This window comes from Chiloscyllium plagiosum, chromosome 19, assembly GCF_004010195.1.
Source record: "Chiloscyllium plagiosum isolate BGI_BamShark_2017 chromosome 19, ASM401019v2, whole genome shotgun sequence".
Lineage (NCBI taxonomy): Eukaryota > Metazoa > Chordata > Chondrichthyes > Orectolobiformes > Hemiscylliidae > Chiloscyllium > Chiloscyllium plagiosum.
The window spans coordinates 68,304,386-68,331,888 of record NC_057728.1 but is presented as its reverse complement, the minus strand read 5'-3'; the positions used below and the strand labels follow the sequence as shown (position 1 = coordinate 68,331,888).

General features: G+C 42.6%; 1 protein-coding gene across 4 annotated transcripts in view; it reads left to right on the top strand.

Moving 5' to 3' along the window:
* LOC122559357 (microtubule-associated protein 9-like) overlaps window positions 1–27,503 on the top strand; it is a 179,314-nt gene that overhangs the window by 75,643 nt on the left and 76,168 nt on the right. For all 4 annotated transcript variants that reach the window (XM_043708800.1, XM_043708803.1, XM_043708801.1 and 1 more), the window contains one exon: window positions 967–1,056. In XM_043708800.1, the coding sequence (XP_043564735.1) occupies window positions 967–1,056 (90 nt within the window). The remainder of the gene's footprint in view (window positions 1–966; window positions 1,057–27,503) is intronic.

Below are 27,503 nucleotides of genomic sequence, written 5' to 3'. Positions count from 1 at the left end.
TTCCTATCGGAAAGATGTTGTGAAACTTGAAAGGGTTCAGAAAAGATTTACAAGGATGTTGCCAGGATTGGAGGATCTGAGCTACAGGGAGAGGCTGAACAGGCTGGGGCTGTTTTCCCTGGAGCGTCGGAGGCTGAGGGGTGACTTTATAGAGGTTTACAAAATTATGAGGGGCATGGATGGGATAAATAGACAAAGTATTTTCCCTCAGGTGGGGGAGTCCAGAACTAGAGGGCATAGGTTTAGGATGAGAGGGGAAAGATATGTCAGTGGCAGCGTTTTCACGCAGAGGGTGGTACGTGTATGGAATGAGCTGCCTGGGGAAGTGGTGGAGGCTGGTACAATTGCAACATTGAAGAGGCATTTGGATGGGTATATGAATAGGAAGGGTTTGGAGGGATATGGGCCGGGTGCTGGCAGGTGGGACTAGATTGGGTTGGGATATCTGGTCGGCATGGACAGGTTGGACCGAAGGGTCTGTTTCCATGCTGTACATCTCTATGCATGTTTATAATTAACCAGAGTGGCCTCTCTGTCATTATGCCTACAGTGAGGAAACAGGCTATTCGGCCCATCAAGTCACTCCGACCCTCTAAACAATATCCCACTAGACAAACCCCTACCATATCCCTCTGAGCCTGCATTTCCCATGGCTAATCCACCTCGCCCACACATTCTTGGGTGCTATGGGCAATTCAGCATTGCCAATCTACTCTTATCTGTGTATCTTAATATCTCATTTATCCCCCAAATTAGCTTTCCATTCAATCACTTTGACCAAGCAAATGAGATGCCCTAAATGAAAAGTCCTCTTTCTTATTCATCCTTTCATTCTTCTTAGTATTCCTTTATTAGGAATAAGAATTACATAGAGACGGGATCTTTACGAAGGAAGCATGAATCCATAGGAAAGTTGAACAAGTGACTACTTACCAACAATAATGTGTGTCTATTCATGTTTTGTAGGTATGGCTAGAAAAGAAAAAACAAGTTGTTCATGAAGAGCAGAAAAAACAAAAGCTGAAAGAACAGCAAGAAACTGAGAGGAGAGAGCAGGTTACCTTATTTGTCTTTAATCTTCTAATCTCAAATATGTTATTTTCATAACTTTTAATTGTTAATTTTTGAGAATCTTAAAAATGGTTTACTACAATGTTACACAGTATATGTTATCATATCTGCAAAAATTCTCAAATAGATTCATAGAGTTTTACTGCATGGAAAGAGCCCTTTTGGTGCATTGTGTCATTAAGAATCTACCCACTTGAGTCCCAGTTCCAGCATGCCTTTTATGCTTTGGCACTACAAATAATCTACATACTTCATAAATATTGTAATGGTTTCTCCCTCTACCACCCTTTCAAGCAGTGAGATTCAGATACCCCTCCCTCTGGGTGAATAGAATATTCTTTAAATCCTTTCTAAACCTCCTGCTCTTTACAGGTACATGGATAGGAAAGGTTTAGAGGAATATGGGCCAAATACAAGCAAATTAAACTCATTCAGTTTAGGAAACCTGATCTGTTTCCATGCTGCATGAATGTATTGTTCTTTATTTTAAATCAATTATTCCTGATTATTAACTTCTCTACTAAAAGTAAAGATTTCTTTCTGTCTGCCTATGCTGCTTATAACTTTGTACACTCCAATCAGGTCTCCCTTCAGCCTTCTATGCTCTGAGCAAAACAACTCTAGTTGATCTAATCTTCTTGATAACCAAAATGCTCCAAACCAGGCAACATTCTAATGAATCAAGTATAACAACCACAAAGAATTGTGGATGCAGGAAATCTGAAAGAAAAACAAAATGTGCTGGAGAAACATAGCAGGTCTGACAATGTCTTTGGTGATAAAACATAGTTAAAGTTTTGAGTTCAGTGACTCTTTTTTGACATCCACTTTAGTGTAATCACATTTTTCCTATACTGTGGCAACCAGAACTGCAGAAAGGTCTCTCGCTGTGGCCAAGTGTCTTAGACAGCTCTATTCTAATCTGCCCATTTTTGTATTTGTTGCCGTGGCTAATAAAAGGAAGTATTCCATATGCTTCTTAACTACCTTATCAACTGTCAGTCTATCCTAAGGAACCAGTGGACATGCACATTGAAGTCCCTCTGATCCTCGATGCTTCCCAGGGTCTTACTATTGATTATGTATTCCCTTGCTTTGTTTGTCCTGCTCACCTTATCCAAATTGAATTCCTTTTGTTACTGGTCAGCCTACATGGGCTGCACGGTGGCACAGTGGTTAGCACTCTCACAGTGTCAGAGACCCGGGTTCAATTCCCGACTCAGGAGACTGACTGTGTGGAGTTTGCACGTTCTCCCTGTGTCTGCGTGGGTTTCCTCCGGGTGCTCCGGTTTCCTCCCACAGTCCAAAGATGTGCAGGTCAGGTGAATTGGCCATGCTAAATTGCCCGTAGTGTTAGGTAAGGGGTAAATGTAGGGGTATGGGTGGGTTGCGCTTCGGCGGGTCGGTGTGGACTTGTTGGGTCGAAGGGCCTGTTTCCACACTGTAAATAATCTAATCTAATCTATTTGTCCAGTCCATCTTTATCCTCCTCACTATTTACTAACCACTGATTTTTTGATCATCTGCACACTTATTGATCAACCCTCATAAACTAAAGTGGAAAAAAATTACATGTACTCCAAAAAACAAAGGCCACAATCCTATGGAAATCCACAGGCTTACAGTTACAAAAATACCTAATGACCATCACCCTCAGCTTTCTGGCACTCAACCGCTTCTGAATCGAATTAGCCAAATTTCCTTGGATCACATGGGCTATTAACTTTGCTACCAATGCGAGAGACTGATATTTAACATCTTAAGTCCAAGTAGATCACATCGACTGCATTGTCCTCAAAAACCTGTTATCTCTTCAAAAACTTCAATCATGTTGGTGAGAAATGACCTCCTTATATCAGAACCATGCTTGATTAATCTCTGACTCTCCAAATGCAGAAGAATTCTGTCCCTCATAATTGCTTCCAATAGTTCCCCCATCACTGATGTTAGACACATGTTTGTCCTTTGCTATCTTCTGGAATAACGGCAACTCATTGGCTGTCCTCCAATCCTCTGACACTCTCCTGTGACCAAAAAGGAATTGAACATTTTTGCCATTGCCCCTGTTAGTCAGTCCTGCCATCCCTGGAATCAGTCTGGTAAACCTTCACTGCACTCCCTCAAGTCCTTCCTCAGAAAAGGAGACTAAAACTGCATGCAATATTCTTGTTGTGGCCTTACAAGGGTCCTGTATAACTGCAATAACATATTCCTGCTCCTGTACAAGAAACCTCTCGCAATGAAGGCCAACACAATGAAGGCCTGTGCCATAATTTTCTTTGTTCTTTATATCATGTGACTTCTTTACCGCCTGCTGCACCTCATGCGACTGGTGCACAAGAACACCCAGCTCCCACTGCACACTCCCCTCTCAGAGTTCACAGCCATTCAGGTAGTAATCTGCTGCCTTATTTTTGCTTCCAAAGTGAATAACCTCACATTTATTGATATTATACTGCACCTTCCATTGGTTTGCCCACTCACGCAACCTGTCCAGATCCGCATCCTCATCATAATTCACCCACCCATCTAACTTATTATCATCGGCAAACTTTGAGAAATTATATTTTGTTCCCTTATCCAAATCGTTAATACATATCATGAATAACTGGGTTTCCAGCACTGTTCCCTGTGGCATCCCTCTAGTTATTGCCTGCCAATTTGAAAAGGACCCATGAATTTCGACTTTTAGTTTCCTCTCTGCCAACCAGTGTGTCCATATCAATACACTTACCCCAATCCCACACTCTTTAATCTTACACAATAATTTTTTATGCAGGACTTTTTCAAACATTTTCTGAAAGTCCAAATTTACCACATCAATTGACTCCCCCTTGTCTATTCTACTAGTTACATCTTCATAATATTCCAATAAGTTCGTCAAGCATGATTCATCCTTCATAAATCCATGCTGACTCTGTCTGATCCTGCCACTGATTCCTAAATGCTCCGCGTGAAAGTTCTTTACAATGGATTTGAGAATCCATGACTGTCAGGCTTACTGGTCTGTAATTCCCTGGTTTCGCTCGACCTCGCTTTTTGATAGAACATAGAATGTTACAGCGCAGTACAGGCCCTTCAGCCCTCAATGTTGCGCCGACCTGTGAAATTGATCTGATGCCCATCTAACCTACACCATTCCATTATTATCCATATGTATGTCCAAAGCCCATTTAAATGCCCTTAACGATGGGAAGTCTACTACTGTTGCAGACAGGCCGTTCCACACCCCTCCTACTCTCTGAGTAAAGAAACTACCCCTAATATCTGCCCTAAATCTATATCACCTTTTAAGTTAAAACTATCTCCCCTCGTGTTAACCTTCACCATCTGAGGAATAAGGCTCTCACTGTCCACCCTATCTAACCCTCTGATTTTCATATACGTCTCGATTAAGCCACCTCTCAACCTTCTTCTCTTCAACGAAAACAGCCTCAGTTCCTTCAGCCTTTCCTTGTAAGACCTCCCTTCCTTACTGTGCAACACCCTAGTAAATCTCCTCTGAACCTTTTCCAAAGCTTCCACATCCTTCCGACAATGCAGTGACCAGAACTGAACGCAATACTCCAGGTGCGGCCTTACCAGTGTCTTGTACAGCTGAAGCATGACCTTGTGGCTCCGAAACCCAATTCCCCTACCAATAAACCCCAACATACCATATGCCTTCTTAACAACCCAGTCAACCTGGGTAATAGGTTTCAGGGATTTATGCACCTGGACACTGCGATCTTTCTGTTCATCTACACTACCAAGAATTTTACCATTAGCCCAGTACTCTGCATTCCTGTTACATCTTCTGAAGTGAACTACCTCACACTTTTCTGCATTAAACTCCATTTGTCACTTCTCAGCCCAGCTCCACATCTTATCTGTAACCTACAACATCCTTCGGCACTATCGACAACTTTGCTTATCTTAGTGTCATCTGCAAATTTACTAGCCCATCCTTCTACACCCACCTCCAGATCATTTATAAAAATGACAAACTGCAGTAGCCCCAAAACAAATCCTTGTGGCACACCACTGGTAACTGAACTCCAGGATGAATATTTCCCATCAACCACCACCCTCTATCTATTTTCAGCTAGTCAATTTCTGATCCAAACCACTAAATCATCTTCAATCCCGAAAGTCCGTATTTTATGCAGTACCCCACCATGGGGAACCTTACCGAGTGCCTTACTGAAGTCTGTATACACCACATCAACCGCATTACCTTCATCCACCTGTTTTGTCACCTGCTCGAAGAACTCAATATGGTTAGTGAGGCACAACCTACTCTTCAAAAAACCGCGTTGACTATCCCTAATCAAATTATTCTTTCCAGATGATTATCAATCCTATCTCTTCCAACCTTTTACAACATCCTACCCACAACTGGAGTAAGGCTCACTGGTCTATATTTACCAGGGTTGTCCTGACTCCCCTTTTGCTATCCGCCAGTCTTCTGGCACTATTCCAGTTGACAGTGATGACATAAAGATCGAAGCCAAAGGCGCTGCAATCTCCTCCCTGGCTTCCCAGAGAATCTGAGGATAAGTTTCATTCAGCCCAGGGGTCTTATCTATTTGCAGATCTTCCAAAATTGCTAAAACCTCCTCTTTGTCAACATCAATCCCATCTAATTGAGTAGCCTGTATCTCCGTATTCTCACTAATGTGAATACTGATGAAAAGGATTCATTAAGCACTTCCCCAATGTCCTTAGATTCCACACACAACTTCCCACTACTATCCTTGATTGGCCCTAATCTTACTTTGGTCATTCTTTTATTCCTGATATACCTATAGAAGGCCTTAGGGTTTTCCTTGATCCTATCCACCAACAATTTCTCATATCCTCTCCTGGCTTTCTTAGCCCTCTCTTTAGATCTTTTCTGGCTAAGTTATAACTCTTAATACCTGTAACTGAGCCTTCATGCCTCATCCTTACATAAGCCTTCTTCTACCTCTTGACAAGAGCTTCAACTTCTTTAGTAAACCATGGCTCCCTCTTTTGACAACTACCTCCCTGCCTGATAGGTATTTACTTATCAAGGACCCGCCGTAGCTGTTCCTTGAATAAGCTCCACATTTCAAGTGTGTCCAGCCCCTGCAGTTTCCTTCCCCATCCTATGCATCTTAAATCTTGCCTAATCGCATCATAATTGCCTTTCCCCAGTTATACCTCCTTCCCTGCGGTATATACCTATCCCTGCCCATTGCTATTGTAAACATAACCAAATTATGGTCACTATCACCAAAGTGCTCACCTACCTCCAAATCTAACATCTGGCCAGATTCATTCCCCAGTACCAAATCCAATATGGCATCGCCCCTTGTTGGTCTGTTTACATACTGTGTCAGAAAATCCTCCTGGACACAATGAACAAAAATTGACCCATTTAAACTACTTGAATTATTGTATTCCCAGTTAATATTGGGGAAGTTAAAGTCCCCCAGAACAACTACCCTGTTACTCTCACTCCAATCAAGAATCATCTTTGCAATCCTTTCCTCTACATCCCTGGAACAATTCAGGGGCCGATAGAAAACTCTCCACAGGGTGATCTCTCCTTTCCTGTTTCTAACCTTAGCCCAAACTACCTCAGTGGCTGAGTCCTCAAATGTTATCTCAGCTGCTGTAATACTACCCTTGATTAACAATAGCACTCCTCTCCACCACTCTTTTACCATTTTCTCTGTTCGTACTGAAACGGTTCAATCCCAGAACCTGCAACAACCATTCCTGTTCCTCCTCCAGCCATGGCTCTGAAATGGCCACAACATCGAAATCCCAGGTACCAACCCATGCTGCAAGTTCACCCACCTTAATCCGGATGTTCCTGGCAATGAAGTACACACATTTCAAACCAACATCCTGATTGCTGGTGACCTCTCGAGTCCTTGTAAACCCATCCCTGACCTCACTACCCTCAACCTCCTGTAGACTGGAACTACAGTTCAGGTTCCCATCCCTGTGCAGCATTATCTGTCTCCCTAACTATGGAGTCCCCAATGACTAAAGCTCTACTCCTCTTCCCTCTTCCCCTCTGAGCAACAGGGATGGACTCTGCCCCAGAGACCTGTGCCCCATTGCTTACCCCTGGTAAACTGTCCCCCCTACAGTATCCAAAACGGTATACTTGTTGTAGAGGGGAGCCACCACAGGAGATCCCTTCAGTGCCTGCTTGTTTCATTTCCTACCCCTAACGGTAACCCACCTACTTCTTCACGTGGCTGTGGAGTAACTACCTCCCTGTAACTCCTCTCAATAATTAGTGTCAGTGACTGTACCAGTGTCTATAGACTCCCGGAACATGTCTACCAAGGCATCCATTATTTCTAGAATCACTTCCTTAAGTGCTCTGTGCTGTAGATTACCAAGCCATGGAAAATTATCTACCTTCAATTTTCCCAGCACCATTTCTCTACTAATATTGATCTCCCTTAGTTCTTCCCTCTTGCTAAATCTTGCATTCTTCAATATTTCTAGAATCTGATTTGTTTCCACTTCTTTGAGGACAGAACTGAAGTATATATTCAGTTGCCCAGCCCTATTATGCATATTTCTTTGTCCCCATTATACATTCCCTCAGGCTGTTATGCATGGACCTAAAAGATTCTCCACCTCTTCCTTCAATTTTATCCACCTTGTTGATATTTCTTCTGTATTTTTCCCTCTATGTCTCGAAGTGCAAGTTTTACCTCCTCCTCACCAAAACCAAAAGTCAATTTCTCTATTTATTATGTGTCAATTCCTTATCTGTTAAACAATATTTTTGGGCTCTTCCAGGCCACATTCAAAGGTCGTTGAAGGGTGCCTGTGTATCTTCCTCACCTGGTCCAAACATTCATTTTAGTGGCCAAATCAGCTAATTCAGCTCCCTTGAAAAGATTTCACAGGTGGGCTCACATACGGTGCAGAAAAGGCTCTTAAGCCCATCAAGGCTGCACCGACATAACTACCACCAAAAGTGCGTTAATTTCCTGCACTTGTCACATTTCCTCGAATATTATGATATTTCAAGTGCTCATTCAAGTATGTTTCAAAGATTGTAAGGTTTCCGGCTTCCACTGTCTTCCCAGGCAGTACATTCCAGATTCCTACCACCCACTGATGGAAAACATTTTTCTCCAAATTCCCTCTAAATCTCTATGTCTTACCCTAAAAGTATGTCCTCTCATGATTGACCCCACAATCAAAGGGAACAGCTGCTCTCTACTCACTCTGTCCATCCCCCTCATCATCTTATGCACCTCAGTCTTCTGTGCTCTATAAAAGCAATCTAAGCCTATTCAGTCTCTCCTTATCGCTCAATTTCTCCATCCCAGGCAACATCCTAGTGATGATTTGGAGGTGCCGGTGTTGGACTGGGGTGTACAAAGTTAAAAATCACACAACACCAGGTTATAGTCCAACAGGTTTAATCGAAAGCTCACTAGCTTTTGGAGTGTCGCTCCTTCATCAGGTGGTAGTGGAGGACTCAATCCTAACACAGAATTTATAGCAACAATTTACAGTGTGATGTAACTGGAAATTATACATTGAAAAATTGATTATCTATTAAGCCTTTCATCCGTTAGAATACCGTGATAGTTTCACTTCTTTCATGTGTAAATCACAAAACCTTTTTTTAAAAAAGTTGCATTCTCGGGTTAGCTGTTAACAATGGTGATAGCTAGACAATATGTTGAAGGTGTTGGCCCCCTGTGTTCTCTGTCTATGCCATGATGTTTAGATGTGAGGGGGTGCATGTGGGAGTGTGTGTGTCTGTAAGGGTGTGCATGGTGTCTGTGTGCAGGTCTGTGTATATGTGTGTATAGGAGTGTGTGTGTATGTGTAGGAGTGTCTGTGTGTGTACAGTGCAATGGTGGTCACCTGTAATGTGACATGAACCCAAGGTCCCGGTTGAGGCCCTCCCTATGGGTACCGAACTTAGCTATCAGCCTCTGCTCGGCCACTTTTCTCTGCTGCCTGTCCCGAAGTCAGAAACAAAACTTTACTGCCCAGAGTATTATGCAAAAAACATGTTTCTGCAATAGTTTTAAAAGAGACAAACAAACATTATTACTGCTTAGTTTTATACATTACCAAATTTCGCTGATTTGGTCCTTCTTACAAAAGGTACATATAATTTTCTCAAATGTAACTCGCAAGATTATACTTTCCTTCTTTAAAAATTTAAATTTATTCAACCTTTAACAGTCAGTTGATTTCCCATTGCATATTTGAATTAGCTAATTAAGTAATTTTATCAATCCTAATTTCAGCAAAGACTTTGTTCTTGTGTGACTTGCAGCTCCCTGCTCTGTTCTTGAAACCCATTCAAAAACAAAATCCTCTGGCACTGGAAGAAGCCCAGTGAGTTAATAATATCCACAGACACATCTCACCACACAAAGATGTGTGACAAAATTCAAAGCTGCCAACAGAAAATTAACTCTGCTAGCCTCAGAAGGAGCAGAGCCAAAGTCACCAGGTGACATAATGTCCTATTTCTGCATATTCAGTTTAAAAATAACTGTCAGAAAAACTTTTATAATCTCAAAGTGGCATTTTAAATGTTAATTGTCCAAAATAAAACATTTTCTAAGAAGATATATAGACAAACATTTCTTTTTCTAAATTGAGCATTCAAATTGAATGTTTTCCAAAAAGCTTTATCTATGTTTTGAGAAGAAACTAAACCATTTTTCCACAACATCTTTTCTACAGCAGCTTTAAAAACTCAACTCTTAATTTTCAATGAAGTAAGATTTGAAAGTCTTGAATGTGTGATGCTTTCAGACCACATCTTGTTTTAATACTGGTCTTAGTCCTTGTAACTGTCATTGTAACTCTCTGAGAATACAATCCAATTTTCACAGACTGCGTCTTGAATTTCACTGGGGGAAAGGGATGATCTCTTCTCTAACTGTGCTTAAGTGTCTGATTCCTTTGCCCACTCCTCTGGCTCATAGGTGACATTACACACCAGGTTTGTCTCACTACAAAGAGGAAACAGAGGGAAAATGCTGTCAAAACTCTTCTCAAGGTCTTGCAAGATAACCATTCCTGCTTATATCTGTTCACAGGTTTCTGTCAGGCATAATTTATTTCTTTTCTATACCAGAGCAAAGGTTCAGTGTCGATATCAATTACAATTTGCAGATGCCAGTGTTGGACTGGGGTGATCAAAGTTAAAAATTGCACAACACCAGGTTATAGTCCAACAGGTTTATCTGGAAGCACTAGCTTTCAAAGTACTGTTCCTTCATCAGGTGTTTCATCAACTACCTGATGAAGGAGCAGCATTCCAAAAGCTAGTGGTTCCAAATAAACCTGTTAGACTATAACCTGGTGTTGTGTGATTTTTAAGAGCATCAATTACCAATTTTTCTAGTTGCAATATTGGGTCTACTTGCAGGCTTTTCCTGATAATGGATACAGTGCTTTCCTGCTGGTAATCATTTTTACGTTGTGTACATACCTTAAATCTTTGCACAATATCCGTCCATTTTCCTGGGCATCACCAGCACCAGATCATTTAATATTGCACTTTGTGTCTCCCGATGTGTGCTAAACCTTGATAAGTCCCAATAATGTCTGCCTTATGCAATGTGTGGTTACTATCCTGTAATGCATTTTCCATACTTCATCTTGCCCCTTTATTGCCGTTCCTTTTTCCTTTCCTTTGGGGGTACACCGTCTTGCTTAAGGTGATGTCCTTCTTAACTTCATCCATTGCTGCTACAGGCACTTCGTCAATCATAACCTGTTCCTCTGTAAGGGCTTGGCTGCCTTATCTGAATAATCATTGCTTTGTTTCTGGGGATTTGAGTCTTTCTGTGGGCCTGAATTTGAATTACTGCACCTTGTTTAGGCAGTTTTGCTGCTTTGATTAAATATTTAGCCAGCTCTTCATGTTGTATTGGCTCCCAGACAAGATGATATACCCTCGCTTAGCACAGGATAAGCTATACTTTCTCACCCCGGCTAATTTGAGTGCTTCCATCAGGGCTTTTAATTTAGCTACCTAAGCTGAGTACATTACTGGGATCTGTAATTTATACATATATTAGAAGAAAGAGGGTAGCAAGGGAAAGAGTAGGCCCACTCAAAGATAAAGGAGGGAACACAGGAGCCACAGGATGTGGGAGAGATCCTTAATGAGTACTTTGTATCGGTATTCACCAAGGAGAAGGAAATGGCTGATGCTGAGGTCAGTGATGATTATATGAATAGACAATGTTAATATATTGAAGGAGGAGGTTTTGGGTATCCTAAATTGCATAAAAAAAACAAAGAAAATTTACAGCCCAGGAACACGCCCTCCAAGCCTGAGCTGATCCAAATCCACTGTCTAAACCTATCACCAATTTCTAAGCATCCTTCTGCTCCCCACCTACTCATGCAACTGTCCAGACACATGTTAAATGAATCTACCATGCCTGCCTCTACTACCTTTGCTGGCAACGCGTTTCGGGCACGTACCACCCTCTTTGTAAAGTACTTGCTGCATATATCCCCCTTAAAGGTTGGAAGATGTGAATGGGTGGGAGGCCCAATAAACCCGAGACCCTACCTTTGTAGGGCCTCCCACACAACCACCTCCTCTAACCGTAAAGACCAGGGACACATCAGGTAAGCGTCTCTTGTTTTTTACTTTGTGATAAGGGGACTGTCAGGGATGGCAGTGCAGGGAGAGCAATGTTCCTCCTGCATGATGTTTGAGGTGAGGGACGCCATTAGTAACCCACCCAAGTACATCTGCAGGAAGTGCATCCAACTCTCGCTTCTCCAAGACCGTGTTAGGGAACTGGGGCGGGAGCTGGATGAACTTTGGATCATTCGGGAGGCAGAGACTGTGATAGATAAGAGTTAGATAAGATAAATGAGAGTAGGGAGGACAGAGACAGGATTTCACGGTCACAGGAATGTGCTGGCAGACAGCAAGCTGGTTTGAAGTGTGTCTACTTCAACGCCAAAAGTATCCAACATGTTAGGTGAGCTTGCAGCATAGATAGGTACCAGGGACTTCAATGAGGTAAAAACAATGACTGCAGATGCTGGAAACCAGATTCTGGATCAGTGGTGCTGGAAGAGCACAGCAATTCAGGCAGCATCCGAGGACAGGCAAAATCGACGTTTCGGGCAAAAGCCCTTCATCAGGAATAAAGGCAGAGAGCCTGAAGCATGGAGAGATAAGCTAGAGGAGGGTGGGGGTAGGGATAGAGTAGCATAGAGTACAATAGGTCAGTGGGGGAGGAGATGAAGGTGATAGGTCAGGGAGGAGAGGGTGGAGATCGTCAGGAATGTGGTGAGGGGGCAATGGGGCTGAAAGATAAATACTGGGCTGGGCTGGTGGGAGGGTCACTGGGAAGGCGATAAGAATATGTAGGTGGGATTGATTGTGATATGTCGGAGGGGAGGGTGGAGTGGATAGTTGGGAAGGAAGATGGACAATTAGTTCAGTTCAAGAGGGCAGTGCGAGGTTGAACGGTTGGATCTGGGAGAGGTTGGTGAGGGGATATTTGGAATTTGGTGAGGTCAACGTTGATACTGTACAGTTTGAAGTTTCCAGCTGTCCTATCACCTATCCACTTCACCGTCCTCTCCGACAGATCACCATCACACCCCACCTGCATCTACCTATCGTCTTCCAAGCTACCTTCCACACAGCTCCATCCCCACTCTCATATTTATTTCTTCGCACCCTTTCCTCTCCCTTAACCCCAACTTTCCTGATGAAGGTGTCGGCGGATGGTTTGGTTTATGCGAAGGTTGGTAGGGTGGAAGGTGGGCACCAGGGGCGTTCTGTCCTTGTTGCGGTTGGAGGGGTTGGGTCTGAGGGCGGAGGTGCGGGATATGGACAAGATGCGTTGGAGGGCATCTTTAACCATGTGGGAAGGGAAATTGCGGTCTCTAAAGAAGGAGGCCATCTGGTGTGTTCTATGGTGGAACTGCTGTGTTCTTCCAGCACCACTGATCCAGAACCAGGGACTTCAATGTTGTGGCTGTTTCAGAGACATGGATAGAGCAGGGTGAGGAATGAATGTTGTAGGTTTCAGGGTTTCAATTTTTCATTAAGAACAGCAAGGTGATAAAAGAGGGGGAGGTGTGGCCTTGTTAGTCAAGGATAGTATAACTTTGGCTAAAAGAACTTTTGACAAGGACTCGTCTACGGAGGTAGTGTGGGCTGAGGTTAGAAACAGGAGAGGAAACGTCACACTGCTTGGAGTTTTTTTATAGGCCTCCACAGAGTTCCAGAGAGGTGGAGGAGAGGATGGGCAAAATGATTCTGGACAGGAGTGAAAGGAACAGGGTGGTCATTATGGGGGACTAACTTCCCCAACATTGACTGGAAATGCTATTACTGTAGTACGTCAGATGGATCAGTTTTTGTCCAATGTATACAGGGGGGGTTTCCTGACAGTGTATGTCGAAGGGCCGACAAAAGGGGAGGCCACACTGGATCTGGTGCTTGATTTAGTTGTAGGTGAGCACTTTGGAGAGAGTGACCATAATTCAGTTACATTTAGTTTAGCGATAGAAAGGGACAGGTACGTGCCACAGGTCAAGAGTTATCGATAGGGCAAGGGCAATTATAATGCAATTAGGCAAGAATTAGGATGCATAGAATGGGATAGCAAAATGCGGGGGATGCAGACAATGGAAATGTAGAGCTGGTTTAAGGAACAGATATTGCATGTCATTGATAGATATGTCCCTGTCAGGCAGGGAGAAAGTGATAAGGTAAGGGAACCGTGGTTTACTACAGAAATTTCATCTCTTGTTAAGTGGAAGAAGGAGGTTTATGTGTTGACGAGGCAAATGGTTCAGATGAGGCGATGGAGAGTTACAGATCAGCTAGGAAGGATTTAAAGAGAGAGTTAAGAAGAGCAAAGAGAGGACACAAGCAGTCTCCAGCAAATAGAATAAAGGAGAACCCGAAAGCTTTCTATAGTTATGTGAGAAATAAAAGGATGATTAGGGTAGGAATAGGGCCAGTCAAAGACAGAAATGAGAAGTTGAGTGTGGACCCTGTGGAGAGCGGAGAGGTGCTAAATGAACATTTCTCATTGGTTTTCACTCAGGAAAAGAAGAGTATTGTAGAGGAGAAGAATGAGATACGAGATATTAGACTAGAAAGGATTGAGGTTAGTTACGAATAGGTGTTATCAATTCTAGAAGGAGTGAAAGTAGACAAGTCCCCTGGGCCGGATGGGATTTATCCAAGGATTCTCTGGGAAGCGAGGGAGAAGATAGCAGAGCCTTTGGCTTTGATATTTGAGTCGTCATCGTCTACAGGTTTAGTACCAGAGGACTGGAGGATTGCAAATGTTGTGCCCTTATTCGAGAAGGGCAGTAGAGAAGACCCAGGGAATTATTGACCAATGAGCCTTACTTCTGTTGTAGGAAAGGATTATAAGAGATAGGATTTATAATCATCTAGCAAGCAACAATTTGATTTCAGATAGTTAACATGGTTTTGTCAAGGGCAGGTCATGTCTCACAAATCTCATTGAGTTTGTTGAGAAAGTGATCAAGCATGTAGATGAGGGTAGGGCAGTTGACGTGCTATACGTGGACTTCATAAGGTTCCAAATGGTAGGCTGATGGAGAAAATGCAGAGGCGTGGGATTGAGGGGGATTTAGCAGTTTGGATTAGAAACTGGCTTTCTGAAAGAAGGCAGTGAGTTGTGGTTGACAGAAAATATTCAGCCTGGAGTCTGGTTACTAGTGGTATGACACAAGGATCTATTTTGGGACCACTGCTGTTTGTAATTTTTATAAAATGTCTTAGATGCAGGCATAGGTGGATGGATCAGTAAATTTGCAGATGACACTAAAGTCGGTAGAATTGTGGACAGTTTGGAAGAATGTTACAGGTTGCAGGGGGACTTGGATAAACTGCAGAATTGGGCTGAGAGTTGGTAAATGGAGTTCAATGCAGCTAAATGTGAGGTGATTCACTTTAGGAAGAATAATAGGAAGGCAGAGTACTGGGTCAGTGGAAAGATTCTTGGTAGTGTGGATGTGCAGAGGGATCTTGGAGTCCATGTGCATCGATCCCTGAAAGTTGCCACCCAGGTTGATAGTGCTGTTAAGAAAGCATACGGTGTGTTAGGTTTTATTGGTAGAGAGATTGAGTTCCGGAGCCGCAATATCATGCTATAACTATACAAAATGCTAGTGCGGCCGCACTTGGAATATTGTGTCGCCATATTTCGGCAATGATGTGGAAGCATTGGAAAAGGTGCAGAGGAGATTTACCAGGATGTTGCCTGGTCTGGAGGGAAGGTCTTATGAGGAAAGGCTGAGAGACTTGGGTCTGTTCTTATTGGAAAGAAGAAGGCTAAGAGGGGAATTTGATAGAGACATACAAGATGATCAGAGGATTAGATAGGGTAGACAGTGAAAGTCTTTTTCCTAGGATGATGATGTCAGCTTCTGCAAGGAGGCATAACTACAAATTGAGGGGTGATAGATTTAAAACAAATGTCAGAGGCAGGTGTTTAACTCGGAGAATGCTAAGGGCGTGGAACGCCCTACCTGCCAATGTAGGGAGATTTAAACAATCCTTGGATAAGCACATGGATGATGATTGGATAGTGTAGGGGGATGAGCTTAGGAATACATCACAAGTCAGCGCAACATTGAGGGCTGAAGGGCCTGTTCTGCGCTTAGCATGTCCTGCCAGCTCTAATACTCAATACCCCATCTGATGAAGGCAAGCATACTATATGCCTTCTTGACCACTCTATCCACCTATGCAGTCACCTTGAGGGTACAATGGACCTGAACTCCCAGATCTCTCTGCTCATCAATGTTTCCCAAGGCTCTTCCGTTTACAGTATAGTTTGCTCTCGAATTAGACTTCCCAAAATGCATCACCTCACATTTGCCTAGATGGAAGTCCATTTGCCTCTTCTCCGCCTAACTCTCCAGTCTATCTACATTCTCCTGTATTCTTTGACTGTCCCCTATGCTTTCTGCTAGTCTACCAATCTTCGTGTCATCTGCAAACTTGCTGATTAGACCAACAATGCCCTCCTCCAGATCATTTATGTATATTACAAACAACAGTGGCCCCAGCACTGACCCATGTGGAACACCACTGGTCACCTTTCTCCATTTTGAGAAACTCCCTTCAACTACTACTCTCTGTCTCCTGTTGCTCAACCAGTTCTTTATTCACCTAGCTAGAATACCCTGCACACCATGAGAATTCACTTTCTCCATTAGTCTACAATGGGGAACCTTACCAAACGCCTTACTAAGGTCCATGTATATGACATCTACAGTCCTTCCTTCATCTCTCAAATTGGTCACTTCCTCAAAAGAACTCTATTAAATTGGTAAGGCATGATCTACCCCGCACAAAACCACGTTGCCTATCACTGATAAGCCCATTCTTTTCCAAATATATAGATTTTATCCCTCAGTACCTTCTCCAGCAACTTTCCCACCACTGACATCAGGCTCACTGGTCTGTAGTTACCTGGAATATCCCTACTACCTTTCTGTACAGGGGGACAACATGAGCAATCCTCCAGTCCTCCGGCACCTCACCTGTATTTAAGGATGCTGCAAAGATATATGTCAGGGCCCCAGCTATTTCCTCTCTCGCCTCCCTCCGCAACCTGGGATAGATCCCATCCGGTCCTGGGGATTTGTCCATTTTAATATCCTTTAGCCTACCCAACACATCTTCCCTACTTATGTCAATGTGATCCAGAGTAAAAAAGCTTCTATCTCTAATCTCAACATTCATCATGTCCCTCTCCTCAGTGAACACTGATGCAAAGTAATCATTCAGAATCTCATCCATTCTGTCAGGTTCAACACACAACCTTCCTTCCTTATCCTTTAGTGGACCAACCCTTTCTCTGGTTACCTTCTTGCTTCTTATATAAGAATAAAAGGCCTTGGGATTCTCCTTAATTCTGCTCACTAAATTTATTTCATGACCCCTTTTAGCCCATTTGATTCCTCATTTAAGATTGGTCCTACTCTCCCGATATTCCTCCAAGGCCCGTTCTGTTTTTAGCTGCCTGGACCATATGTATGCTTCCCTTTTCCGCTTGGCTAGTCGCATGATTTCTCCTCTCATCCACAGTTCACAGAATCTTGCCTTTCCTATCCCTTGTTTTCAAAGGGACATGAAAGCTTCCCACATATCAAATGTGAACTTTCCTTCAACTAGCTGCCCCCAGTCCACATTTCCCAGCTCCTGCCTAATTTTGATATAATTGGCCAGTTTAGTACTTGTCCCTTAGGACCACTCTCATCTTTGTCGATGAGTATTCTAAAACTTACAGAACTGTGGTCACTATTCCCAAGAAATTCCCCACTGCAACTTCTATCACCAGGTCTGGCCCATTCCCCAATACCAGGTCCAATATGGCCCCTTACCTTGTTGGCCTATTGACATACTGCTCTAGGAAACTTTCTTGGATGCTCCTTACAAATTCTGCCCCATCCAGACCTCTGACACTAAGTGTATCCCAGTCAATGTTGGGAAAATTAAAATCTCCCATCACCACCATTAGCAGATATCTTCACATCCTTTTTGACCATAGGCAAGGTTCTAGAGGACTGGATATTAGCCAATGTTGTTTCCTCATTTAAGAAATGAATCAGAGATAATCCAGGAAATTCTTGACTGGCAAACCTGATGTCAATTGTGGGAGACAATACTGAGGGACAACATTATTGCACATTTGGAAGAAAATGGTCTAGTTAGTGACAGGCAGCATGGTTTTGTTTTGGGAAGTTCATGTCTCACCAACCTCATTGAATTTTTTGAAGAGGTGGCAAAGATAATTGATGAGGGAATGGATGTTGATGTAGTATATATGGACTTCAAGTAACATTTTAAAAAGTTATTAATCTTTGATATATCTAGCTGTAAAGTTGTCCAAAATTTAATATTTTACTCCTTCAAAGACACTAACAAATTTCCTTCCACGCATTAAAATCACTTAGACAGAGTGCATGCGTTTAATATTAATGCCTTTGACTGTTTTAGGATGCCAGGTTAAATTACTATAATTTCTTGATATGCTTAAATGTACTCGACTTAATGGTTTAAAAATGCCCAATACTCAATATGTTTAATGTTTTCACAACAGTTCTCTGATACTGAGGTGCATTGTTAATAAGTGGATGATAAGTTGAGGATGACTTGTCCATCACTATTTTGTGACATTGTAAGTCTGCAGCCAAAGTCAGAATTCCAAAGTTGTTGGAAATACATTCTATCTCTGCTGTTACCTGAAAAACAGAACAGTATCCATCTACCACATTTTGAGCAGAATGGGTTAATTAGTCGAAGTATTTATTTCAATAAAAATAATATATATGAGGCCTTAAGACATAGGAGCAGAAATTAGGCCATTCGGCCCGACATGTCTGCTCTACCATTTAATCATAGCTGATAAGCTTTTCAACCTCATCCTCCCACGTTCTCCCCGTTACCTTTAATCCCCATATCAATCGAAAACCTATCTATCTCTCTTTTAAATATACTCGATGACCTGCCCTTCTCAACCTTCTGTGGCAATAAATTCCACAGATCATCACTCTCCAGCTGAAGAAATTTCTCCTTATCTCCATTCTAAATGGCCTTTCCTTTACTCTACAGTGCCCTGGGTTCTGGTCTCTCCTGCCAAAGGAAACATCTTCCCAACAACGACTCTGTCCAGTATTGTGTAAGTTTCAATTGGATCCCCCCTCATTTTTCTAAACTCCATTGAATATAGTACCAGAGTCCTCAAACATTCCTCATACATTAAGCCTTTCATTTCTAGGATCATTGTCGTGAACCTCCTCTGAACCCATGCCAGGGCCAGTACCTCCTGAGGTATGGGGTCCAGAATTGTTCACAATACTGGAAATGTGGTCTGACCAGAGCTTTCTCGAGCTTCAGAAGTACATGCATGCTTTTATATTCCAGTCCTCTCAAGATGACTGACAATATTGTATTTGCCTTCGTAACAACCAACGCAACCTGCAAGGGGCGGCAGTGGTTAGCACTGCTGCCTCATAGCACCAGGGACCTAGGTTCGTTTCCTGCCTCGGGCGACAGTCTCTGTGGAGTTTGCACATTCTCCCCGTGTCTGCGTGAGTTTCCGGTTTCCTCCCACAACCCAAAGATGTGCTGGTCAGGTGAACTGGCCACGCTAAATTGCCCATAGTGTTAGGTGCATTTGTCAGGTGTAATTATACGGTAGGGGAATGGATCTGGTTGGGTTGGTGTGGACTTGTTGGGCCGAAGGGCCTGTTTCCATACAGTAGGGAATCTAACTTATCTGAAGAGAAACTGAGACTAGGTCTCCCAAATTCCTTTACACTTTGTCACAAAACTAGTCCTTTTTTTTCTAAAAGCTGTTGCTTGGCTCATGGAGACTCTGTCTTTGATTTTTTTCAGAGGGGTAATAAACCAGGCCAGACTCCGATCAGTCTGGTTTGGTACAGAGATGAAAAAGATTTTGAGAGGCCTTTTGTTTATATGTAAACAGATGAGACATCAGGCCAAAGTGGTCATGTTTTAGAAGTGACCTGTAGAATGAAAAGGGAGTGGTCAGCTCTCTTGCTGAACTGAGCAGTTTTAATTCAGTCTTGTACTGGTTGGATGTTCAACAGGGAGCTGTGTGGAAATTCTCTCTCTCTTTCTGCTCTTCTACCTCAACCTGTACCATTTATACTGAGTTTTAAAAGGAGTTTGCGTATTGGGACTGTTGTGTATATTCGGAATTGCATCATTAAGTCTAGTTGGAAAGGCTGAGTTTTATAGGGCTTCCTTATTCTGTTCTTTATGTTTCATGGTGTAATTTTGTGAATACATTTTTGTCTATTTTAAAATCTAGTGGTCAATCTAACTAACTTAATCCGGGTAATTTTCACTGTACAGTTACCAAAACAAAGTGCAAAGTTATGGCCAGAGCTGCATGCTTAAGAATGTTTTGAGTGGTCTGGCTTAGTCCATATCAACTTCAGAATTCTGAATTTTCTCCCCATTTAGGAAATAGTCCATGCGTCTTCTTCCTACCCCAAGTGCATGACCTCACACTTTCCCATTTTGTATTCCATCTGCCACTTCTTTCTCCACCCTCCCAACCTGTCTAAATCTTTCTGCAGCCTCCCTGCCTTCTCAATACTACCTGCCCCTCCACCTGTCCTTGTATCATCTGCAAATTTAACCAGGTGCCCTCAGTTTCTTTATTCAGATCATTAATGTGTAAAGTGAGTAAATTGAATATATAAATTCTTCTAGCTGTGCAGATCATTTGTGGCTGATCTAAAGCGGTGGGGCTAAAAGTCTCGAACGTACTTATATCAACTGTCGCATTTCCTCCTGTCCAGAAACAAGAGCCATATGTTCCATAGCTCTTTCATGAACAAAGGAAAGCGTACCTCCTCTCTCAGATTTTACTTCTTTCAATTCCTTGATATCCGTTTTCTCAGAGTTTACAACATAGTGTCAGATAATTTTGTTCAAAGTGGATTACTTTTCCAAAATTCCAATTTTTCCTGTTTTTAGAGCCTGATTCACACGAATGAACTTTAAAGATGAGCAAATCTTATTCTCTGGAATTAAAGATTTATTCATAGCCAAAATAATATTTGGAAGTTCTGGCCAGGGAATGAAATTCCAAATAGATAATTCAGTCATAAAAATTTTGAAACTAAACATTTATCCAAGACGTTTTCCTCAATTAAACATAACTTGGATAGTACAATGTTTTAAGGAAACAGGAATTAAGTTCTGTATTTGACTTGATGTTTCCTTCAATTGGCTTTATTCAAACAATTCCAAAAGTTTGTTTCTGATCAAGCTTTTGAGAAACAAATTCTAAATCAACATTTTAAGGCAGGCATTTCTTTCACACGACCACTGACAGTTCCTGAAAGGAACCATACATGTTCCAAACTGATGAAAATTCACACACCACACTTTCACATTGTCATACATTCCCAAAAAAATAAATTTAACTCAAAAGTATACCCAGCGCTCGAGTTCCAGGGAAAAAAAATACAAATTACACAAGACAACACTTAACAATTAATGAATGAAAATTTACACAAACCAGGCGACAAAGAGTTGACATTCTCTTCAGGGACCATGGCACAAAAAGCTGGTCTCTCTCTCTCTCTCTCTCTCTCTCTGTCTCTCACTCACTCGACAGCGTATGAACACTTTCTTGCTTTCTTTCAATTTTGGTTTTGAACTTTCTGGTTTGCTCATAGTGAGAGTGAGATATATAACTAGTTTTACATCCAGTTTTTCACTTCCCAGCACCAGCAGATCTTGCACATAGTCATAATGAGGACGTTTACCTCAATACCCCTCAGCTGTGATAAATATCTACTGTCCAAAGAATTTCTCTTTTAATTATTCAGTTTGATTCAGGGGCCACTAAAACTGGCCTAGCTGGCATATTTTGGACATCTTTTGTTTCTCTCAAATATTTCAGGTATTTTGTTAATTTTACACAAGCTTCAAGTACTAATATTTAAGGTCTTGTCTTCTTTGTTTCTGTTGTCTGTGAAGGCCATGTGAAATAACTCCAATGAGGCAGACATCCCATCAACAAGTCACCCTTCATTTACATGTGTACAGTACATCTGCTCTGACCAGCTAGCTCACAGCCAGTCCCTAAAATGAAGAGATTCTCTGAATCTCCTGTTTTTTTTTTCCCCTCAGTAAAAAGCTAGTCCATAGAGTGAGGAGACCTTCCAAAATCTCCTGATTATATTTGTTACCAGGCCTTTCTGATTGGCCCAGGTTAACAACCCCAATCAAGGATCTCATTGTCAATAAAATGTACTTAGCCCTGGTTCCAGTCATTATATCCAATCACAATCCCTCACCCCCCCCTCCGACCCACATCCCTCCAGTCTAGGGATGTAGGCCTGTTCTTTTATCTGTAGCTTCTTCTGGGACGTCTTCCAGACCATAGCCCACCTCTTTTGTGAGAGTTACCTCCTTTCCTTCAGGCGGTAATGGTATTGAGGCTGCATCCATTTTGTACTCCAAGGTTTCTTCGAATCTAGATGGATGGGGAGAATTCATGGCTTCTGACATCCTTTCTCAGGGGCCCGGTATGTTTTGCTCTGGTCCTGTTTATGAGGTAGTAGCTTTCAATAGATCCACATGTTTGTTCAGGGCCGCCTCATCTACCTGAAATTTGTATGTTACGAGACCTGTCCTTGTGTCGACCTCACCTCATTCCCTTGCAAGGCCATTTCCGTGGTTTCAACACCAAATTTTGTCTCCTGCAGTAAACTGGCTCTCTCACTTAGAGGAGTCATGTGGTTGGCATTGGCGTTCCTGTTGCGGTGTCACCCCCCACCCCCCAGTCCGGGAAAATAGAGTTCAATCTGGTGTGGAGTAGTCTTCCCAGCAGCATCTCTGCTGGAGCAATCAGTTGCATGAGGGGTCATCATATAATCAACCAGGAACCAAAACAGTGTTGTTTGAAATGAAGCTGTAGGCTGTGTCTTTAAGCCTGAATTAATGTTTGGACTTTTGCTTCTCCTCGACCATTGGAGAATGAATGGTCTGGAGCTGTCTGAACATGCCAATTGTTATTTAATTTCAAGAAATACTCAAATTCCCTGCTGGTATACGATTTCCATGACCAATGTTTCTGGGAATCCCTTTTTTTGGAATGATATTTGCAGCTGTTCGATCATCATCCCTGAGGTTGCTGAATGAGCTCGATGCACATCCAACCACTTTGAATAGGAATCTACAATAGCCAGGAACATTGAGACCATGAAAAGGACCAGCATTGTTATCATGTAATTGAGTCTAGGGTTTACCTGGCCATTCCATTAATATGGGGGTGCAAGTTATTTTTGCCCTTTTTGGCTCTCTGGCCACTGGCCCACCAACGTACCTATGTCAAAATTGAATCCTGGCCACCAGACATAGCTTCTTGCCAACATCTTCAACTCAACTTTAACCCTAGCCCTAGATGACCCTGGTGGAGTTCAGCCAGTATCTAGAAGTGACCTTTCCTCAGGACAATCATTCTTGGTTCCCATCATAACATGTCATCCCCTACCGTGATCTAGCCTCATCAAGTCTGGAGAGGTTTCAATTCTGGTTGTGATGGTCCATTTTGTTTCCCCCAACAGTACTGTTTTAATTTTGCCAAGATGGGATCTTATGATCTTGTAGTCTTAACTTCTTGTGTCCACAGTCAGATATTGTCAGTGGGGACTGGAAGGGTGTCCACAAAATTTAAAACCAGAACAGATTCCTCCAGCAGGGGCACCACTGGTGGTGTATCGTCAGTTGGAGCCTGCTCAAGGCAACCACATTTGCCACTTTGCCTCCTAGACGGTGTGCCGACATGTATTGGACTCACTGAGAATAAGGACCCTTTGCTGAATTCGAAAACAAGCTAAGGGTGGCACAGCCTTGTCTTCCTTAAGTAGCCATTGCAGGGGCTTTGGTCCATTACTATGACACTTTTACATCCATAAACGTATTGGTGGAACTTTCTCATACCAAAGATGACTGCCAAATCTCCCTTCCAAAGTCCAGGAAGCATAAGCTATCAGGCTTTCCTCTTCATTAGGACACCAGTGAGCCAACATCGCCATACGGGGAGTCATTGTTTGTAGCACCACTGCTCACTTGGGTTCGCATTGGTCTAGCATCTTAGATGACGGTAGCTGTTTTTTCACTTCCTGAAAGGCTACTTCTTGGCCTCATGACGATTTGAAAGACTGACCCTTTTTTAATAGCAGGTGTAAGGATGCCAAGATGGAGGCCAAGAGCAGAAAGCAATTCCGTGATTCTGTCATAGTTCACTAAAACAAGGATAGACCTAAGCTCTGGTACTGCCATGGGAGGCGGAGCACCTTTGATTGCCCTCACTTTATCTTCAAACGAGTGTAACCTGGTCTTGACAGCTCAGTAGCCCAAGTAGGTCACTTGGGGTGCCTGAAACATCCATTTTTCCCATCTAAAGCATACGTTTGCCTGGGACAAACGTTTAAGCAACATGTCCAAGTTCTCCAAGTGCTCATATGTGTCTTCTTGTTTATTAGCACATCATTAAGTTGGCTCAGTGGTTAGCACTGCTGCCTCACAGCACCAGGGTCCCAGGTTCAATTACAGCCTTGGGCGACTGTGTGGTGTTTGCACATTCTCCCTGTGTGTGCGTGGGTTTCCTCCAGGTGCTCCGGTTTCCTCCCATAGTCCAAAGATGTGCAGGTTAGATGAATTGGCCATGGTAAATTGCCCATAGTGTTAGGTGCGTTAGTCTGAGGAAAATGGGTCTGGGTGGTTACTCTTTAGAAGGTCAGTGTGGACTGGTTGGGCTGAAGGGCCTGTTTCTCACTGTAGGGAATCTAATCTATTCATAAATGGCAACCTGAAGTAGAGAATTTTCTCCATCGTCCACTGGAAACGGGTGCAGACTGATGGTACCCCAAACAGCAGTCTTGTATATTGGTAGACCCTTATGAGTATGCATTGTGGCATACATCTGGGTCCCCTCATCTAGTTGCAATTAAAGGTATGCATGGCTCATGTCCAGCTTCTTGAAGGACAGCCTCCCCCTCCAGTTTTACATACACGTTCTCTATGTGAAGGATTTGGTATTCATCCAGCTGCAAGAAACAGTTTGCTCTTTGCTTAAAATTCCCACAAAGGCAAACTGAATCATCAGGCTTCACAGTTGGTACAATAGGCACTACCCATTCTGTAAACATTGTTCTGATGATTCATTTAACTTTTCCATCTTGTGATTTCTACCTTTTGTCCTTGAAGCAAATGGCACTGGGAGCGCCTTGTAGGATCACGGAATTGCTTCCTGGTCAATATCGGAGGTGGCCTTGGTTCCTTTGATAGTCCCTAGACCTTCCTGAAAAAACTTCCAGGTATTTAATTAGGACTTCACTCAGGCAGCCATTTTCTAATTGAAAAATATTGAGACTAACTGCATCATCTGTTTCCCATTGGAGACCTGAACCAAGGTCATACCCTTGATCGGTAAGGGTTCCCTGGTACAGGTTCTCAGTCTGCCTGCGGTCTTGCACAAACTTCAGGGTTGGATTCTAGAGTGAGTCTTGATACAGCTGCACTGGTACCGACCTCTGACAACCAGGTGACCGTTTAGCCAGACATTCATTTTGATTGGTTCAGGTTTGGATGTTGCTTAGCAATTTAACTTCCAAACCACACGTTGATCGACTTTCCAGGGCGTGTACTTTTCTGGATACTGGCTCATGAGTTGTCTTACTCAGGTCAGGTCTCAAAGGCCTCCTTTACTGTCTCAAGTCCTCATACCAGCAGCAACTGCATTGGTTTGCTGGCCCAGATTACTTTAGCCATTTGGCCAAGGCTCAGCTTTGTTTTGGGATTTTGCTATGGGCTGACCCAGGGACCCTTCCCTCAGGATATGCCCTGCATGAGGCTCCACAATTGTCTACATTCAAGTGATGTTCCACAAGCTCAGTCAGACAGGTGAGGGTGTCCACTTCCATTGGGCTGCCCTGTAGCTCACATGGGTCTACTTGCCACATTTTCTAATGACAAAGGCAGTTGTAGTGCTTGTTTGAAGTCCAGTTGGGCTTCAGCCAGTACACCGTTTTGCATGGTTATATCATTAGTCTCACATACCAAACAGTCTCTCAGCATCTCATTCAGGGTTAACCAAAAATCACATTGCTCTGCCAGTCATTTTAACCTCATCAAAAATCCCAATACGGATTCCCTTGGTTCTTGAACTGCTGGAAAAAACCGACAGCTTCTCAGAATTACAGGAGACTTGGAGTTGTAATATTCCTTTGATAAATCAGTCAATTCTTGAAATGTTTTAGTATCTGATGCCTCAGGGAATATTAGGTCCCGTAATTACCAAAAATGTGGCCGGTTGCAGGCAGTAGCTTTTCATTTGTACCAATCTCAGTTGCCTGGAAAAAAATAGCACACTCTTTCCACATATTGGGCCCAGACTTCGATGGGAGAATTGGATGAGTCAGGCATCCCAAATAAAGGCATGACATCAGAAATGCTTGCCCCAACTCAAACACAACCTGTTGCAAGTGAATTTTCTTCAAAATTGGACTTTTTTTTCTCATCACCATTGAAATAACTCCCAAGTCATCCTTTATTTATACATGCACAGTAACTGGGCTCTGAATAGCCAGCTGAAAGCAAGTCAGTAGGACTGAGGAGACCTTTCTGAATCTCTTGACAGCCAGGGCTCCCTAATCTGCCCTGGTTAACAACCCCAGTCAAGGATTTCACTGTCAACGAGACTCACTTGGCACTGGTTCCAATAATTTCACTGTGATTTGAGCTGTAGGAACTGTTGCACCAACTACAATTTTCTTCACTCGTTAAAAAAAATACAAGCAACTATTTTGTCACATTCAGCCACGGGCAGCTACACACAAATTCTGCCCTATCTAAGCCCTAAGGGATTCCCAGTCAACATTAGGGAAGTTAAAATTATCCGTTACAACGACTTGTTTACATATCTGTTCCTCTGTCTCCTGTTAGCTATTAGGGGGGCCATCCTAACATTTGGAAAATAATTTAGGTTCTCCTTTCTTTACTTCCCATTATTCTTTCTCTTTGCTCTGTTAATTTCCTTTTAACGTTTCTCCTTGTGCATTCTGTATTCGTCTAAGGCTTATGATGTTTTGAGTCCTCAGTATCTGCCATCAGCTTCGCATTTTCTCTTCATCTAATTATGTATATCCCTTGATATCCAGGGTTTGCTGTTTTTGTTGGTCCTGCCTCATGTCAGCCTTGTATTCTCCCTATTTTCTTCTCGAATATGTCCCACTGCTCTGACAATGATTTACCAAGAAGTGACTTGCTCTCAATACATTCTGGCCAAATCATGCCCAATCTTATTAAAATCAGCCTTTCCTAGTTTTGAACTTTGATTTCAGGCCCAATCCTTTCTTTATAAATTTTGAATCCAATGGTGACATGATTACAGTCAGCAAAATGCTCCCCACTGATACTTCAATCTCTTGGAACCATCTCCATTACCTAAAATTAACTCTAGGACCATCCCCTCTCTAATAGAACTCTCGTAGATGCATTTTAAGAATTCTGCTTCATGTAAGCCTTTTATGCTATGACTGCCTTAGTTAATCGAGTCATAGAGTAATACAGCATGTAAACATACTTTACAAACCAACTCGTCCATACCAACTAAGTTTCCCAAATCAAATTAATCCCATTTGCCTATGTTTGACCCATGTCCCTCTAAACCTTTCCTATTCGTGGATGTATATTGTACCTACATCTACCACTCACTCTGACAGTTCATTCCACACAGGAGCCATCCTCTGTGTGAAAACGTTGCCCCTAAGGTCCCTTTTAAATCTTTCTCCTCTCACCTTAAAAATATACCCCCTAATTTCAAACTCACCTACCCTCAGGAAAAGACCTTTGCTATTCATGTTATTTACACGCTTCATGT